Source organism: Myotis myotis, unplaced genomic scaffold (genome assembly GCF_014108235.1).
Source record: "Myotis myotis isolate mMyoMyo1 unplaced genomic scaffold, mMyoMyo1.p scaffold_m19_p_1, whole genome shotgun sequence".
Classification (NCBI taxonomy): Eukaryota; Metazoa; Chordata; class Mammalia; order Chiroptera; family Vespertilionidae; genus Myotis; species Myotis myotis.
Window position 1 is genome coordinate 71,160,392 of NW_023416313.1, and position 19,932 is coordinate 71,180,323.

The 19,932-nt window shown below is 35.9% G+C and overlaps 1 protein-coding gene across 2 annotated transcripts in view; it reads left to right on the plus strand.

Moving 5' to 3' along the window:
- The window catches only part of BANK1 (B cell scaffold protein with ankyrin repeats 1), a 336,360-nt gene that overhangs the window by 267,388 nt on the left and 49,040 nt on the right, over nt 1-19,932 (plus strand). The window contains exons 8-10 of one of the 2 annotated variants that reach the window (XM_036340817.1): nt 11,011-11,089; nt 15,230-15,538; nt 19,465-19,770. In XM_036340817.1, the coding sequence (XP_036196710.1) occupies nt 11,011-11,089; nt 15,230-15,538; nt 19,465-19,770 (694 nt within the window). The remainder of the gene's footprint in view (nt 1-11,010; nt 11,090-15,229; nt 15,539-19,464; nt 19,771-19,932) is intronic. The other variant, XM_036340827.1, reaches the window with a different exon arrangement.

Sequence of the window (19,932 nt, forward strand, 5' to 3'; positions counted from 1 at the left end):
TAAAACACATAGTGCCAAGAAGGTGAGCAAACATATTAAGAACAGTATGCCATATATGCCAGGTCCCTTGAAACAGTAAGGATGGACTGGCTCCCGGCACTTTGCGAAACCATTCTCCAGTTAAATCTCATGGCTTGACATTTGGAAATAAGTAATTATCTACATTTCAAACTAGAAAAATCCCTCTCAAAAGATATGTAAAGGTAAAGCTGAAGATAAACTGCATTAAGCAAATTTATGTAACCCTCACACGAGGTTACACACTTATGGAGTTACTTCCAGAAGAAAATTAATATTAGGCACACCCTGATTTCCATTAGACTAGTCCTGATTTCCTTTCGGCTATGAATATGACAATTAGGAATTATTTTCATAAGTGACTTAAACTTGCCAAATAAATCACTTAAAGTTTAAAAATGATAAGTTACTACCTCATAGCCAGAAGGTTTGCTATTCTCAGTGGCAGAATAAAGTGGAATGAGGCTCATTTCTTAGTAATTATAGAATATAAAAAGCAGCACCCTTAATGTCTTGTTTAACGCCCCCACAAAATAAAATTTATTTTATTACAAGTTAAAAGCTTTCAGAGTTCTGGGCAAAATAAAATTATGTTTTTCTTCCAGAGTGAGCTTATTGGTTATTGATTCTCTTCTATTTTGATATTACATGCAGGTATAGGGGAAGTATATTTCTTTAATATATAACAATGTTGTGTCTTCTACCACAATTTTTTTCCTTTTATGTTACCATAAAGGCAATATAAATTTACTTTCAACAGTTTTGTTCTCCTAACAACTTATCAAATATATTTTGCTATAGTTTTAAGTTGTCTTTGGTAAATAAAAATGCATTTTTGTATAATGTTTTTTTTTTTAATTTTGTTGAATTTATGGGGTGACATTGGTTAATAAAATTATATAGGTTTCAAGTGTATACCTCTATAATACATCATCTTAAATAAGTCTGTGTTTAGGTAAGATCTAAGAGTGTACATCTTGCCAATGTAGTCATCAAAGATAAAGTGGAATGGTAAAAGTTCTTCTGAAAACTGATTTGAATAGAATCTGGTAAACTGGCCTGGAGGAAACTACTCATTGGGGATATATCTGTGTCACACATTGCTCTGATTATGAGATACTACTCTGCTACTTAATGATATTAATAATGTTACTAGTTAAACTCCACAATGGGAAAAAAAACACTGAGAGTAGTATGGTGCATTGCAGTATATAAAAAGAATATTATATGCAATTAGAAAATAAGTATTTTCATATACTTTTATCTGGCGTGACTTTTCCCCATAGGAACAACCTCTCCTAAATTGTCTCCTGCCATCAAATTGAAGGTCTGAGGCGAGAAATGTTAATGACTCTCTCACTGTAGCTTTAGTAATTTATGATCCACCTTTCTGACTATTGATCTTTCATAATTTAAGTGTTCTGATCGATAAAACTGAATCTTCTTATTCTGCATTCGAATCTAGGGATTATTTCGGCCAAGTTAATACCTAATGGTAATAAATAGATTAGTAACAATTTAAGCTTTGAGATCCCCCTATTTAATTTATCAAAACCTCTTATTTTCTGATAGTAATAATATAAACTTAAGAGTCTTTTGTTTCATTTGTCAAATAACACTTGCTAGCAACTAAAGAGTACTATAATCTTTGTGGGAAACTGCTGTGTCTCTAAGTGATATTTTATGTTTGCTTCTGACTTGGATTTCAGAAACCACCTGCTCCTGTTTCTAGATTAAAGAAATGTCCAACAACTATGATGATGACAATGCTAGCCTTTTATTACTTGCCTTGTTTTTCCCCCACTTCGTTTATTTGACTCTCACTCAAATTATCAAAGGCTCAGAAAAAAATTTAAAAATGTCTCTTAATAATAGTCAACATACATGTAAACCTGACTACCTCTTCACTGAGTCCAACATGTTAACTTGGAAACATGTAAACCTACCTCAAAAAGCATGCATTAGCTGCCAGGACTATATTTAAGATATATCTCTCAAATTCTATTCATCCTTAAAATTCCAGCTCTAATTATTCCAACCTAGAATGATTTCATTCTTCTTACCTTCTATTGTGCTCTTTAGTAAAAAAAAAAAAAAAAAAAAAAAAAAAAAAAGACTATAGTTGTTTCATGAAATTCACTTTTATTTCCCTAGTTATATATTCAGAATCCTAAGAACATGTTACATATTTTGTATATGCCCTGGAAAGTTGCCTAGCCTACGTACATGAAAAACATTTAATAAATATGTATTGACTGATGAAACACGGTTATTGAAAATTTATCATGATTCAAAATGTTAGATGGTATGTCTAAACTACAAAGTAAGGAGCTAACTTGTTACATGAATTAATAAAGTCTCCTGTACCAGAAGCTAATTCTTCATCATGATAATTTAGCTGAGTTCTAAATTCATTCTGAAATTAAAGAAAGATAATTAAGAATAATTCTCTGGCCCTGGCCAGCCAGTGTGCCTCAGTTGGTTGAGTATCATCCCATGCACCAAAAGGTCTATTCCAGATCAGGGCACATACACAGCTTGCAGGTTTCAATGTTTCTCTCTCACACATTGGTCTCTCTCTCTCTCTCTCTCTCTCTCTCTCTCTCTCTCTCTCTCTCTCTCTCTTTCTCTCTCTCTCTCCCTCTCTCTCTCCCTCTCTCTCTTTCTCTCCCTTCCTCCCTCCCTCCCTCTCTTCTTTCTCTCTAAAATAAATTAAAACATTTTTAATTATTATTTCTTAGTTTTGACCTTTGATTTGTGTGATTATATCCTCCTATCTGTGACATTTTTTTCTCTCTTTTATTAAATCCCTTCCTTCTGCAGTCTTTTCAACATCTAATTTCATTTTTAAGTGCTGGAAACAAGTGTATAGGTGTTTTTTTCAGTGTATTTATTGTTCAGAGGCAACTTATGTCTAACTAATCCATTTAACTTCATGGCCAGCTTGCCTGAAATCTTTTCATTTTTTTAGAAAGAAATATAGTAAAATTTGATTGTAATTTATAGTTTGATATTGAATTGCTTGCATCTAAGCACTTTTTAAAATATCTTTATAACCTAATTTGGACTTCATATTTAGTGATTCAGCAACTTAATTCTATCAACCTGTTTTTATAGTTGTCTTGTTGATCAAATTGATAAACTAATACATGAACTACCTTCTGTTTTCTCAAGTTGGTAATCTCCTTAACTTTATAAAATATTTGGAGTACTCACCATTTAATACCCATATACCACTCTCATATATATATTTCTAAGTGTTACATGAAGTAATGTAGAGGATATTCCAAGAATGTTGATGTTATATCTTCACCTCAAACTTTTATCTCAAACTGCATAGAAAACTTATTTTCCATCAGTGTCCTCATCCCTAAATGGCAAGAGTTCTCTGGAAGAGTGTCATAAAAAGAGAGTGTGTTAAGCATTATAACTAGTTACCAGATGCCATTATGCTAAACAAAAATTTATCATAGTCTCATTTATCCTTGGCCTTCAGCCTTCAGCTCTGAAGCTGTAAAAATGTCTATTCTATCTCGTTGGTATTTCTATAACCTGCTTTTTCCACTAAATAGTTTCTTTCACTATCCTCATTACCCTTCACCTTGACTCTTGAAATAACCCTTCTCCCTCTTACACACTGTTTTTGGAATTATTTTTCAGAAATATAGGCAGGAACGTGCTGCTTCTCAGTTCTTAGAAAAATAATCACATATATGGTAAAAAGCATTTAAAACTTTATAAAATAAAACCTGAATGCACCAGCCCATCTTGACATTCAAATAGATTAATCCATGCAACCTAATCAATCCCACTATGAACCATTCACCAAGCCATGCTGCTGTTTTGGACATGCTCCCCCATTGACCAGGAATGGGCTCCTCCCTACTTTTTTACAGATTAAAACTATACTTCTCCTTTACAATTCAGATTGAATACCATCTACTGTGAAATGTTCTCTGTTCCATTAATGCCATGGACATGATTGCATGGTTCTCTCTATCTTATACCAGTAGCACTTTGCAAGTATGTACATATTTTTTTTTAATTCTTTTTTTAAAATATATTTTATTGATTTTTTTACAGAGAGGAAGGGAGAGAGATAGAGAGTTAGAAACATAGATGAGAGAGAAACATCAATCAGCTGCCTCCTGCACATCTCCTACTGGGGATGTGCCCACAACCCAGGTACATGCCCTTGACCGGAATCGAACCTGGGACCTTTCAGTCCTCAGGCCGACGCTCTATCCACTGAGCCAAACCGGTTTTGGCATATGTACATATTTTAAAGCTTCTTCCATTTTGCCTTATCTATATTCCTTCTCTTCCCCACTAATTTTAAACTGAGGTTTGGGGTTATGAAATTTTCATATTGTGCGTCTCACGGTGGCTTGTGCACCTGCACTCCACATGTTACACCTGCCATTTCCATAGCCCTTGCCTACATTAAAGCACTCTTTTGCCAACAACTGTAACTCATTTTTTTTGAAAAACAAATCTTAAGTACAGTTGTCCTATAACCCTTCTCCACATAATGGATCCCCATAGGGGACTCTATATACAAGATGCCTTCCATTCTTCATTTTACTCCTCAAGTTCTTTCAATCCAATAGGAATTCACTCACTCTATTCCATTCTAATTCCCCTCACCAAGGTCAACAGTGATCTTGATTGTAAACATTTATGAACTGTTTGCAGGGATTTTCCGATTTAACTTTAAATTTGGGATCTAAATGCTATAATGCACTTTTGGACTATATTCCTAGATGGTCAAAGGAAAAACAAATTCTCTTAAAAGATATAATGAGAGCTAAGATATGTATTTCTACAATGTGCCCTTGAAAAACAATTCTGAGACTCTATGTTTGTTGTTTATCATGGCTTTAGTACAACATTGATTATTATTCTGAATATTTAGTAAGAATAATTTTTATTATTTCAATCAAAATCTCATCTCAGATTCCATAGCCCATGCATTAATTTTCGGTAATATATGAAATATTATAGGGTAAACATGTTATTGTTTAAATATGCATGAATCTTCTTATTGTCATTCCACAGACTGCTATATGCTTTAAAGCTAGTAAAATCATTTATGATTAACACAGTGGAAAGTTGGGCAAGAGCTGGCGCTAATTACAATATCTGCAGAATCTCATAAAAAGATATGAAAAACAGCTGCTATATGAAGATTGTTTTTATTCACTCTCCCAAAATCACAATAATATGATCAATTTGTACAGTACTAGATGCCAAAGCCATATGTAACTTTATATACCTCAGTCAACAAAATGTTTTCTTTTTATTTTATATTTTGTAATAAATGATTTTCTTTTTTCTTTTTTTTTTTATTGATTAAGGTATTACATATGTGTCCTTATCCCCCCCTTAGGCTGTTTCCAAATCTTAGCTATGGTAAACTGTGCTGCTATGAACATAGGAGTACATGTATTCTTTCTGATTGGTGTTTCTAGTTTCTTGGGATATATTCCTAGAAGTGGGATCACTGGGTCAAATGGGAGTTCCATTTTTAATTTTTTGAGGAAACTCCATACTGTTCTTCACAGTGGCTGCACCAGTCTGCATTCCCACCAGCAGTGCACGAGGGTTCCCTTTTCTCCGCATCCTCGCCAGGAGTTGTCATTTGTTGGTTTGTTGATGGTAGCCATTCTGACAGGTGTGAGATGGTACCTCAGCGTCGTTTTGCTTTACATCTCTCGAATTTTAAATTTATTAAACATTATGTACTTCATGGACTCTCTATGGGTTGGCCTATTACATTGAGTATTTTAACTAATAGATTTTATTGTTTATGCTGGATGTTTCATTTAGAGAATTGAGAATCAGGCAAATGTCAAGATAAATTTTTTAAATTTTTTATTGCATACAATATTATATGAGTTTCATGTGAACAACATAGTGCTTCAACATTTATATATGTTATGAAGTGAATACCACTTTAAGTCTAATTACCATTAACTTTTCACATTATTATTGACTATATTCCCCTTCACCTTTTCACTCACCCCCTCTGGCAACCATCAGTTTATTCTCTATTTCAATGAATTGTTTTGTTTTGTTTGTTCATTTGTTTTGTTTTGTTTTAAGATTTGACATATATGTGAAATCATACAGTGTTTATCATTCTTTGTCTGACTTAATTCACTTAGCATTATACACTCTACCTTCTAAGAATATTTTTAGTCCAATCGCCTTACACAAAAAGCAAATAAATAAAGCTTTGCCTTAATTATCTGATTATTTAATTCTCTATTTCACTGGTAAGAACTGATTTTTTTGTTGTTGTTTTTTATTAAATCTTTTTTGTTCAGATTATTACATTTGTTCCTCTTTTTCTCCCCCATAACTTCCCTCCACCCAGTTACCACCCCACCCTCCTCCCTCACTCCCCACCCACTGTCCTCAAGCATAGGTGCACGATTTTTGTCCAGTCTCTTCCCGCATCTCCCACACCCCTTCCCCCCCTGAGAATAGTCAGTCCACTCCCTTTCTATGCCCCTGATTCTATTATAATAACCAGTTCATTCTGGTCATCAGATTATTCACTTGATTTTCAGATTCACTTGTTGATAGATGTGTATTTGTTGTTCATAATTTGTATCTTTACCTTCTTCTTCTTCTTCCTCTTCTTAAAGGATACCTTTCAGCATTTCATATAATACTGGTTTGGTGGTGATGAACTCTTAGCTTTTCCTTATCTGTGAAGCTCTTTGTCTGGCCTTCAATTCTGAATGCTAGCTTTGCTGGATAAAGTAATCTTGGTTGTAGGTTCTTGGCATTCATCACTTTGAATACTTCTTGCCACTCCCTTCTGGCCTGCAAAGTTTCTGTTGAGAAATCAGCTGACAGTCATATGGGTACTCCCTTGTAGGTAACTGATTGTCTTTCTCTTGCTGCTTTTAAGATTCTCTCTTTGTCTTTTGCTCTCGGCATTTTAATTATGATGTGTCTTGGTGTGGTCCTCTTTGGATTCCTTTTGTTTGGGGTTCTCTGCATTTCCTGGACTTGTAAATCTATTTCTTTCACCAGGTGGGGGAAGTTTTCTATCATTATTTCTTCAAATAGGTTTTCAATATCTTGCTCTCTCTCATCTTCTGGCACTCCTGTAATTCGGATGTTGGTACGCTTAAAGCTGTCCCAAAGGCTCCTTACACCATCTTCATATTTTTGGATTCTTTTTTCATTTTGCTTTCCCGGTTGGGTGTTTTTTGCTTCTTCGTATTTCAAATCGTTGACTTGATTCTTGCAATCCTCTTGTCGGCTGTTGTGAGTCTGTATAATATTCTTTATTTCAGTCAGTGTATGCTTAATTTCTAGTTGGTTCTTTATCCCAACATGGAGGGTCTCATTAGATTTCTTGTAGATCTCATTAAGTTTATCGGCAGTTTCTAGAAAATTATTGAAAGACCTTAAAAGTGTGGTTTTGAACTCTATATCCAGTAGTTTGCTTTCCTCCATTTCTGTCATTTGTGTCCTTTTTCTTTGTCTCAGCATTTTTTATGCTTCCCTGTGTTGATACAGTGGTTTCCTGTGCTAAGGCTCCTCTAGGGCCCAGTGGTTCAGCCTCCCCAATTACCTGAGGTGGACACTCTCGGTGCACCCCCTTGTGGTCTTTGTGCACAGTCTTGTAGTTAAGCCTTGACTGTTGTAGGTATCACTGGGAGGAATTGACCTCCAGGCCAATTGACTGTGAGAATCAGCTGTGTCTGCAGTGGGAGAACTTCTGTGCTGGAGACCCCCCTCTGGGGCAAGACTTGCTTCAGTGGGGCTTTGGTGCTCATTGAGTCTGCCCCTTGAGTGTGTCCTTTATGTTTCCACGGAGCTACAAACTGGATGGTCCCACTCTGACCTCTGGGCTTCCTGGCTCTTGGATCTCTAGGGCGGTGCTAATTTAGCCTTTGCCTGAGGCTATCCAGCAAAAGCCTCCCTGCAGGGCTTGGGCTGGGCGGGCTAGCAGTTATGGCTGCTCTCAGTCTTGCCCTCAGAGGCTTTGCTTCTCAATGTCCTGGTAATCGCTGCAAGTCCCTCGGAGAGAAAGCTGCCCTAGAGTTCCGACCGCTGCCAGACAGTCCTGCTTCTCCCGTATGAGTCTGGGTCCCTAGGGACTCACCTGGAACTGGAGCTCAGAGCCTGAGACTCCCTCCCAATTGAAAATGACAACCGCTCCCTCAGCCGCCAGCCTGCTCCGCATGCACATCCGCACCTTTGTATTTTCCGCATTGCGCCTCCTCTGAGTCTCAGTATGCTTTTCTCTTTCCTTCTAGTTGTAGAATTTCCACTCAGCCAGCCTTCCTGTGGTTCTGGGTGATGTCCGTTCCATCTTTTAGTTGTATTTTTGAAGTGGTTGTGTAAGGCAGCAATCTCCGGTGTTTACCTATGCCACCATCTTGGTTTCTCCAGAACTGAGTTTATTATGGTGCCATAAATAAAATATTGTATTCTAATTATTTTATTATTTTTCTTCCTCTCCCAGTTAAAAATGTGATATTTTTGAGAGTAGGAATTTCATCTCTTTTTTTTATTTTTAACTTATTTTTCTGAATTGCCAACAGTATTTAGATAGCAGACCTGCATGATTATTTGATAAATGAACAAATAAAGTCAGGTTTCAAATCCAGGGAAATCAAAGCTATTAAAAAATTAAGTTATCTCTTATTCCATGATTCTTATCATCTCTATTATAATAAAATCATATTGCCACACTCTAGTTAGAAAGTTAATATTACAGTTAAGAAGACATGCATTAAATAACTATTGGTACATATTGATGATGCCCTCCCTTCCTCCTTTAAACTAATGTGGTCCCCATTCTTTCTTAAATGTAGATCTATATTTTATATGATGAAGAAAAATCTAGAATATGCAGATTATAGTTACTGAGCACTCACTATGTGGTAGATTTGATATGTGTTTTGCTTACATTATTATAATTTAACCCTCCCAGCAAATTGATGGATTATGATTCAACCTCAGTCAACTCCCCTACACCTATATACACTTGGCCACAGTTTTTTTTATAAATTCCCACTGATCTTGGGTTTATAATATCTATACTTGTGAATAGTATAAAGAAAATGTTTACATAATTCCTGAAATCTTTGAAAACCATTCCTATTTTTCAATTAGCAAAAACTCTCTTTATATGATTTAAGAGTATTATGGATTTTTTAATCTACTTTATGAAATGTATAGGTTAGGCTAATTGGAAATAATGAATGACTATGTTAAACATCTATTTTAATACCAAATCATACAAATATCAATCAACATGTCAATCTCCCCAGTAAAGTTACATGATTTACATATTATTTGATTGAGTCCACCAAGGGGAAAATATAATTTAAATAGAACATGAGCTTCTGCATCAAGTTCACTAGAAAAAAATACTGAAGAGATTTTTACTTTGACGATTCCACTGGAAATGAAAGACTGGGCTGCTTCTCTGAATAGCTTTAGTTTTTTATTTAAAAAGAAGTTCCATTGGACTCCCAATGGCCAAAGTGGGTGACAAACCAAATTGTTGAAATCAATAGGTAGGCCAAATATCCTTACATACAAAGGCAGCCATAAATTTCATAATGCTATAATATGGTTGCTTTCCATTCTAAAGGGTCAGTCCAATTGAAGAGAAAATAGCATAATTATTTCAATCAATTCTATTAAGAACAAAGGCATAAGTCATTTAAATAATTATGTGGAATTCATGCTGACAAAATATGACCTATGTTAATTCAACAGGCGCCATTCTTTGCCCTAGATGCTTTTGCATAAATAGAATTATCTACTAACTTTCTCTATGAACGCAAAGGTGTTTCCTGAATGTAGAACCAGTGCCTCTTTCAGAGATTATAAGACTAGCAATTCCAGAAATAATAGGTTTCTGTCCTTTCTCAGTAATCCTCCCTTCCAAGTGTAGAAGAACTGATTTCAGAGAGACAAACATAAATTTCCTTTCTTGGTTTCTTTTTTTTTTTAAATTCTTTATTAGTTAAGGTATTACAAATGTGTCCTCATCCCCCCTATTAAATCCCCACCCTCCCCCCGCCCCCACTCATGCTCTCTTGGTTTCTTTTTAAAGGTGGAAAATAAACCATTTTACAACTTCATGACTTTCACTGTGTTATATACTTGATGTGATTAAGAATGCCTTTTGAACCAGTAAAAAGATTCAGAAATATTAAAAGGAAGCAAAGTTCATGGTTTTCAAAGAGAAATAGTTGTGTTCAATTTTATTTGGGAGTTATTTATTACACCTAAATTTCATGGTTATTTCTTTGAATCTTAAGGTAGTTATAGTTAATTTCATTTTTAAATGAATGTATTGCTTATTTTAGATATTCTATTGCCCCAGTTATACTTTTCAGCGGTTCTCAACCTGTGGGTCGCGAACAATGAAAATACATCCTGCATATCAGATATTTACATTATGATTCATAACAGTAGCAAAATTACAGTTATGAAGTAGCAACGAAAATAATTTTATGGTTGGGGGTCACCACAACATGAGGAACTGTATTAAAGGGTCTCGGCATTAGGAAGGTTGAGAACCACTGCATGTGTCAGTGAATGATCATTGATGACACAAATATAATGATAGGTAATGTAATCAAATTAAAGTATTTAAGTAAAAACTTTAAAACTACTTTTTTATTTCTATGTATCAGCTTTTAATTTAGCATATTTAAACTGCAAATTTATGTCCTAGCTGGTTTGGCTCAGTGGATAGAGCACCGGCCTGCGGACTGGAGGGTCCCAGGTTTAATAATTCCAGTCAAGGGCACATGCTCGGGTTGCAGGCTCAGTCCCCAGTAGGAGACATGCAGGAGGCAGCTGATTGATGATTCTCTCTCATCACTGATGTTTATCTCTCTCTCTCCTTCTCCTTTCCTCTCTGAAATCAATAAAAAAATAAAAATAAAATCCAGATTTATTAAGATTAATGCATATTATTGAAAATTACTTTCATTTTTTCAGATCCAAGAAATTAGTAGAAATAATGAGCAAGAATATGACTATGAAGAGGATGCTGCCTCACTTTCTGCATATTTTCCCAGTAAGTGTTCCTGTATGTCATATACTATGTATAAATGTAATGTTTGTATTACATGTATGTACCTGGAAAAGTAAGGCTGAAGAGAGCATGAACAGGTAATTAACTGAAATACTCTTAATTTGTAATATGGCACAGGTATTATGAAATTGTTTTGCTAATTTTAATACTTCTAAGTTCAATGCCTAATAATCAAACACCAGTTTTTCCTACTGAAAATATATGTCAGGTTGATGTAAATATTCTGACTATTTAGCAAGTATATTTTTTCAGTGTGTTTTTTATTTTTAAACATTCTTGTCAGACCTTAGTTTCCTCAGCTAGGAAATTGGAAAGTTGGACAAGGACATTCTCTAAGCTCCTCGCTGGCTGCAATGGGATGTAATTCTATAGTCTCGTGTCTGAAGACTAATTCAGAGTCTTTGTAGATATGTCACTGTGCTCTTATGTCAGATTTCATTGGTAGGGGACAGTTTGCTTCATGAGCATGTCTGGTAAGCGTCTCCCACCTAACATTTCCAAATCTGGAAGCCCTGATTCCTGCCATGCCCAACCTGGTCCACTTACTGACTTCCCCATTCCAGCAAGTGAAGATTCCGTCCTTGGTCAGTAAAGGCCAAAAACCCTGGTCATCATGGCTTTTTCACTTTGTCTCCTACCCCATATCCAACCTGCCAGGTAATACTGTTGGCTGTACCTTCAAAATAGAGCCAGCATTCAGCCATTTCTCCATTTTCATTGTGATTATTACTAGTCCACACTGTCATCAGCTCCCCTGGATTATTGCTAGCACTATGGCTCTCAAAGGAGGGCTATTTTCTGTCCCCAAAAGAGGATATTTGTCAATGAATGGAGGTGTGTTTTGTTTTGTTTTTTCAATTAGAGTTTGCATTCAGTGTTAGTTTGTACTCGTTTTGAGTGTACAGCATAGTGGTTAGAGAATTATATACTCTACAAAGTGGTCCCCCTGATATTTTCAGTACCCACCTGGCACTATACATAGTCATTACAGTACTCTTGACTATATTCTCTATGCTGCACTTTACATACCTGCGACTATTTCATAACTACCAATTTGTACTTCTTAACCCTTTCGCCTCTTCACGCAGTTTCCCAAGTCCCACCTTCTGGCAACCATTTGATTGCTCTCTGTGTCTGTGTCTGTTTCAATTTTGTTTGTTTATTTTGTTCTTTAGATTCCACATATAAGTGAAATCAAATATTTGTTTTTGACTGACTTATTGATCAGAGATTTTTTTATTGGTATGATTTGAGAAGGGAGATCTGCAACTGGCATTTAAGAGCAGAGACAATAGGAATGCTGCTAAATATCCTACAGGACATGCCCCATACAACACAGGAGTCCAAAATGTCAATAACACAGCTTTTAAGAAACCCTGCCAATAGCAGCTTCCACATTTGCCACCTAAATACACTATGTCATGAAGGAACTAATCACTTTTCTGTTCCAAATCTACCTACCTGCCCATGATACATATAATCTGTATCATTGCCCACGAGGCCCTAGGGCAGTGATGGCGAACCTTTTGAGCTCAGTGTGTCAGCATTTTGAAAAACCCTAATTTAACTCTGGTGCCATGTCACATATAAAAATTTTTTGATATTTGCAACCATAGTAAAACAAAGACATATTTTTTATATTTATTTTATATATTTAAATGCCATTTAACAAAGAAAAATCAACCAAAAAATTAGTTCGTGTGTCACCTCTGACACACGTGTCATAGGTTCGCCATCACTGCCCTAGATTGTCATCCCATCTGTCACTGCTCCCCTGCATGCTCACAGCCACGGTGACTCTCACACATCAAGCATGCTTGTGCCTCGGGGCATTTGTGCTTTGAACAGTGTGCAGTGGATGCTCAGTTAAGTATTATCGACCACTGGTTTTTCAAATGATAGGCTGGCCTGCAAATCAAATAAATTTAAATACAATGCCTTACGGAGCATACTTTGGCAAAATCAGGACATTATTGCAGAACACAAAAGAATGCTAAATATTAAAGTAATGCATTAACACATGAAGTCTGAATGTTATAAATGTTATTTTTAATGATAATGAAAGTGATGATACAGACCATCATTAATGATGGCCGTGTATTCAATATGACATTTAATCCTCAGAAGAACAGTAGCAAGGAAACATTATTGCAGTGATTTGCACAGAACAATATCATTCCTACAGACAGTTTGGACCTCGAACTGTCTCATAGGTGAAACACAGTGTGACGGGACTCAGGCCTCAGGCTTTTTCATGGAAAGGGGGTGAAGCCTAGAACCCTTAGTCAGCAGATTTCCGTTGCTCCCACCATTGCTATGAAGCTTCCTGAATCCTATGGACCCACTACCTTACCTGACGCTTCAGGACTGGATTCCAGGTCTGGGCATGATCAACAGGGACCGAGGAGAGTCTGTTGCTTAGATGGTGTAGACATAAAACGTAAACATGGAACACCTCAGCATAAGAGCGGCTATAAGACATTTCCTATAGCGTGAATGTAATTCTAAGTTGGTGTTCACTTGCCCAGAGAAACTTAGTGAAGTCCCTTTGCTAGCCCTGAGCAGTCATTTCCTTTAAGTTGCTCCATCATCTACTCCATCATTTCCAGAGACTACTTTGTTTCAGGCTCAGGGTTCGGTGTTAGAAGTAGGAAGATGGGATCAGTGAGAGATCTGTGCAAGGATTAAAGACTGTCTGCTCTGCTTAGACTGGTAATTAAAGAATCTTGGTTGGCAGCTCTGTTATTGCCAGCTGTATCCTTCTTCTTTCTCACATAAAAGAAGATTAAAAAAATAAAATTCCATGTAGAAATATGGGGTGCCCTCTGAGGCATGATTTTTCTACTGCTGAAAATGTTCTACAATGTAAACTTTCATTTAAAAAATCATTTTTCTTTTTTCCCCACATTGTTTTTTTTTATTTTATTGACACTGGTTAATAAAATTACACAGGTTTCGGGTGCACAATTATAGAACACATCACCTGTACACTGTATTGTGTGTTCAGCACCCCAAGTTAAGTTTCCATCCCCCTTCCACTCCCTCCCATCCCCCTTCCCCTGGCAATCACCACACTCTGTCCTTTTTTCCATACTACACTCTTTTGCTTCTTTAACTATACTTTAGTTTAGCAGCACTTTAAAAAACAATTATTTGTTTTTCCTTTGCACTGACATTGGCAACAATTCACATATTCCCTGCAATGAAGAGAGTCAAACGTTTTGATTTAAAATTTTGTGGATCCTTAATTTAGAGCAGACTTATTATAAAGAGAATATAAACATTTTTTAAGACTTAAAGATATTTCATTATAATATATTTTTTCTATTTTTTCCCTGAGTGGTTAGAGAGCATTTATTTTGTACAGTATAAACACAAATGTTGGAACCATGATTCTTAGATGGAGGGACTTTGGATCATTTGGTTAAGTTTCAAGACAGAATACATTTTATAGGTGAGAACTGAGCCTTAGAAATATTTACCTACTGTTAGTAATTTGGATGCCTTCCTGATGCAAAATGGATGAACACTTTTCTCAAGTAACATTTTCAAGAATTAAAGTATCATCTGTTGATAAGTAAATATTTAAATAACTAGAAGCCCAGTGTGCAAAATGGGTGGCCCCACCCACCCACGCTGGTCTTTGGTTGTTATGGCATTGGGGCCACAGGCCTTTTATAATATAGATAACTAAATAAGAATCACAGATATATTTTTATTGCATTGTTTACAAGCAAGGTAATATTTATTTTTCCTCATCTTTACCTTTTCCATCACTTACTACTTATTATGTCAGTTATACTGTTTTCCAATAAAAATGCAATAATGCCATCATATCTATGAATCTGCTTGAACAGGAACACTAGAGAATGAGAATATTATACGTATGAGTGTGCCTCATACTGGCGTAGCAAGATAAAGTGGAGCTTTAACTTCTCATTTGGTAAATATTTTAAAAGCCCAAGAATGACTATTCGCCAAAATTATGCATTTGTCAGCTTTTCACTATATCGCATCATAAAAGTTTTATTAGCAACTACCACTTCTGTATGACATTACAAACTAGGAAATGCCTCCAGATGGTGTATGTAAATGAAATCATACAATCTTCATCCTAAACAGCCCTACAGAACCCAGCATTTCATCATGAAGGTGAGCAGACAGAGAGGCCAAGTGCTGAAGGCGCTGAGGCGAATGAAACAGCAAAGGAAGAAAAAGAGAATGAATCAGGCACGGAGACCGAGCACAGCCTGCCCGAGGTTGACAGTGGGAGTTTTGAGGACCAGTACGATGACTTGTATATGTTCATTCCTGGAGATAATGCAGAAATCAGCTCACAAGAACCACTCACGGATGACAGACCACCTCTTCCCCCACCTCGACCTGTAGTTGCTACCCTGCAACTGGATAAACCTCCCTTCACATTACAAGGTAAATTCAAGGTTAAAAACACACACACACTTTGACAGACTTACGTAGCATATAAAGCAGTAGCAAATCCATACAGAGAAGATCAGCCTCTAAAACTAAGAGCAACTTCACTCTGTTCTTTAACAGCTGGGGCCTAGGAAATCAGGCCAGAGATATCTGCCACCAACGCTTTCTTCCTCCCTCCCTCCCTCCATTCCTTCTTTCCTTCCTTCCTTTCTTCTGGAACAGTCTCATTGCAAAGCTTTTAGTAAGTAAAATATAAATAAATAAAATAAGGAAATAGTCTGTAAACTCTTTCCCTGAAATAAACCTCAAGTAATATGGAAAAGTAAATGATAACTTTGCTTCTAAAAAAATACTCTTCTAGCCAAAGAGAAAGGCTAAAGTAGCACAGATTTGAAAATGACCTTGGGCATTCCACTCACTTGGTTGCTTCAAAAGAAGCAAGTGGCAGAAGGCTTATCACATTGCACTGAGGCCGGAGTCTAAGAACACCCTACACATACATGTATATTGCTTAAGTGGGAGAACAGTTAAATGACTGTGACCACATTGCTCCCAGATGCAGGATGAAGGTGTGTAATGGGGGAGGGAAGAGGTCAGGGGTATCAAGAAGAGCTCCCATGGTCACTGAGGAAAACAATAATTGAGGACACTACAGACTACTTTTCCATTTATAAAGAGCATGTGTGTCTCTTTTAATCTTGACAACGAAGTTGCAAGGCAGCTATAACTTAGGATCCCCTCTCTGACTCAGATCCAAGAGGATAGAATCAGTACTTAGAATGTGTCCATTGCCTCTCTGAACAGGTTTCCTGGGATTTGGGCCTTATTAGCCTGGAGTGTGCAACAGACTGACAAACTTCTATCTTCACGTTTTCACTCACTTTATTGATCCCTATCGTATATTTGCTTTCCAAATTCAGCAAATGTTCTCACAAAGAAAATTTAATAAGGAAGATGAAAGAAATATCAAACCTCCATTTATCATGGTATTTTAGTTGTTGAGTCCTAGAAGGTTATAAAATATATGAGCGCTATTTCAAAAAGTAAATTTTGAAGCTATGGCATTTAATATTTGTGTTCTTGAAGGCCCTGTCTCTATGAAAGTTCAAATTGATCAACTTAACTTGTACTAAGGTCAGGCACTGTCTTTAGAGATGGAGACGACTGCTTAATGGAAAGTATGGAAAACCTCAGGGGCAGCTCCTCTGATCCATTCACTCATTCAGCAGATATTATTGATTGCCTACCAAGTGCCAAACTCATATAGACCATTAAGATAGATCAATGAAGTAGTTGTATCAATCTTGGGAGTTGGGGAGAGGGACACTGACATCAAAATTCTGGTAAATTTATATCATTTTAACAGATGTGAATAATTTCATATAAGTTTTAAAATTAATTGTTGAGAGGCAAAGTTGTCTTCTATCAGGTTAAATTTCTCAAAGAAACTAATGTTAAATTGTAGTGTTTCCCAATGGAAATTTCTGCCTATGTTACATTGGTTAGGAGTATTAAAACTACTCTGAACTGAGTATTCACAAAATAGCTGAGACCAGAAGTGTAACTTTGGCTAATATATTTTCTGAAAAGTACCAAATATAAAAATCAAAATAAAACAAAAACCCACACCTTTTATGTAAAATCTCTGCTTTTACATTGCATATACTGCTACTTTTAATCTCATCTTTTCATAAGGCTAATATTGGGAGTAAATGGAAAATAAAATGCTAACATCTTTTTCTTAAAATACTTTGATTAAAGTTTGGGAAAGTTAGACTGGAAGCTTCCCCTTACTTTTTGGCTGGCAACTTTATATGTGATCTTTGACTTTAGCTAGTGACACCTTCAGGAATTGTCCTCTCAGAGTAGCTTCCATATGTCCTCCAGTTACTGTAAAAGAGAGGCCTCTTCATCAGTGCCTATCAAATTCTCCATGATGGATTTATGGGCATATTCACTGTAGAAAACAATGATAGAGAACACTACAGACCACTTTTCAGTTTATAAAGAGCATGCGTGTCTCTTTTTATCTTTACAACAAGCTTGCAAGGCAGCTATAACTTAGGAGCCCTCTTTGACTCAGATCCAACAGCATAAAGTCTGCAATCAGAACATGTCAAATACCTCTCAGAACAGATTTCCTGGGATTTCAGGGATTCTTCTCTTTATTATACACTCTTGCCCCACTTACTTCAAAAACTGGAATTATTGTAATCTTTATTTACTAATGTACAACCTGCATTGAGAAAGTGCAGGTCCCACTCTAATATGAAAAGTATGGCCTGACGCACTGGGAAATAAAAAGTAAAATGTATTACTCCTGGTGCAAGCCCAACTTTAGAAAGAGTTGGGAGGGAAGTGGGTGGAGAAACAAAGGTAACAGTTCAGGAAATCAGTTCTTAAAAGTAAGATAGTTGACACATTCCACTAAAAATAAAAGACTGTAAAAGTGTTTCCCACACACTGAATCTGGCTTCACCTGTGATGCTGTCAGTGAAACAGAGTCATGAAGTCAAAATCTCAATATTGTATTATTCTTAGGGGAAAGGCAAGTCATGGTTATTTTAAAGTTAGTTATAACCAAAGAACTTATATGTGTATATGCATAACCCATAGACACAGACAGTAGTGCAATAAAAGCCTAGGGGTGGGGGAGCAGGGTGGAGAGGGTCAATGGGGAGAAAAAGCAAGACATCTGTAATACTTTCAACAATAAAAATACATTATTTTTAAAAGTTAGTTACAAGTGTTTTGGCCTGTATACTTCTGAAACAATCAAATCTAATACTATTGGAAAATGATCTTGGTCTCTCCTCATATGCCTATTCCCCCCAAAATTGGTGAATCTTCCTATAATAATCTTCTCTTATTCTTCTCTACAACTCGTCTTTCTCTTTAGTTCCTAATTTTTTCCACTAAAACATCTGTCAGTTAACTTAATATTTTTGGTCTGAGTTTCACCCAAGGGAAAGAATTATTGTCCTTTAGTTCACATGCCTGAATTTCCCAAAACCACATAGAAAAGTAATGATTTCTTTTTGTCAGTAACTGAAAACTTTTCTATTTTATTGTTTTCATTAATACTTTAAGCAAAACATTTGTCAAAGGGCATTTTTTTTTTAAATTCTCATTGGTCTGGCAGAGAGCCATCAAAATTATTTTCAACTTATTCATTAATCAAAGTATGATATCTTCATCTTCTAAGTAACTGCTACTAAAATATTTAATACATTTTCATAAAAATATGTAAGGATTTTATTAAGTATAAAAACCATCAAAGACTATTCATTCTTTTCATAAGAATTAATATTCAGGCCATTGATTTTCCAGGTTCTCTTTTAGGTCATAAGCCCTACTTTCATTTTGCTTTACCTAAGAATGAGGTTCATGTTGGCTTCAAGAGTTTGAAGGACAGTTTGTCATCATCAAAGTGAGAATTACCATAAAAAAACAAATGAAAGTGCTTTTAGATATCCCACCTTGTTGTTTTCAGAGAAATTAAGTTTTAGGCGGAATGCCCAGTGCAAAAATCTATGAGAAGTAATATGACTTTAAGTGAAAAAAAAAAATCTAAGAGTATTATACTTGAAAAGTTTTCAAAGCATTTGGATTTTGAGGCTTAATTTTATAACTCAGTTTCCTGATACTAAATCATTCATAAGCTATGTAAAAACCATTTATATGCTTATTTACTTTTTGAAAGAAATTCATGTCTTAAACAAACTTTTTTCTTAACACAGTTAGCAATTACAAACTGCAGGAGGATATGTCGGTAAATTCCATGTTTCATTTTTCTCTTTTTCTGGAATTTAGGATAGAACATATAAATTATTGTGGGGGAAGTTCAGGCAAGTAAAAGATGAACATCAAAAACTATTGCATATAATTGAGGAGTAACCACCATCTACATATTTCATAAGCAGGGAAAATGTTGGAAGGCCCAATGGAAAGAAGTCAAAATTGGTGCGACCTCAGTGCAAAACGGGAAACAAGAGGTGAATCTGAAGAAGAGGAAGAAAAGACAGATGAAAAGGAGCAGGAGGAGGAGGAAGACCCATATACTTTTGCTGAGATTGATGACAGTGAATATGACATGATACTGGCCAATTTAAGTACAAAGAAAAAAATAGGAGGCCGGTCTTTCATTATAAACAGACCTCCTGCTCCTACACCGCGACCCACAAATATCCCTCGGAAAGCAGAGACCACACCTTACATAGCTCAAGGTAATGCCTTTTGTTCTTTGTTTGTGTCTGTTTGGGCGTAGGATTGTCCTCTTTTTTTGATGGGATCTAAAATCCCAAAGAGAAAGAGTATATGTCCATGTCATGGGTGAGTTGCACTGGCCTATTTTAAAATTTAGAAACAATGAATAAAGAAAAGAATTA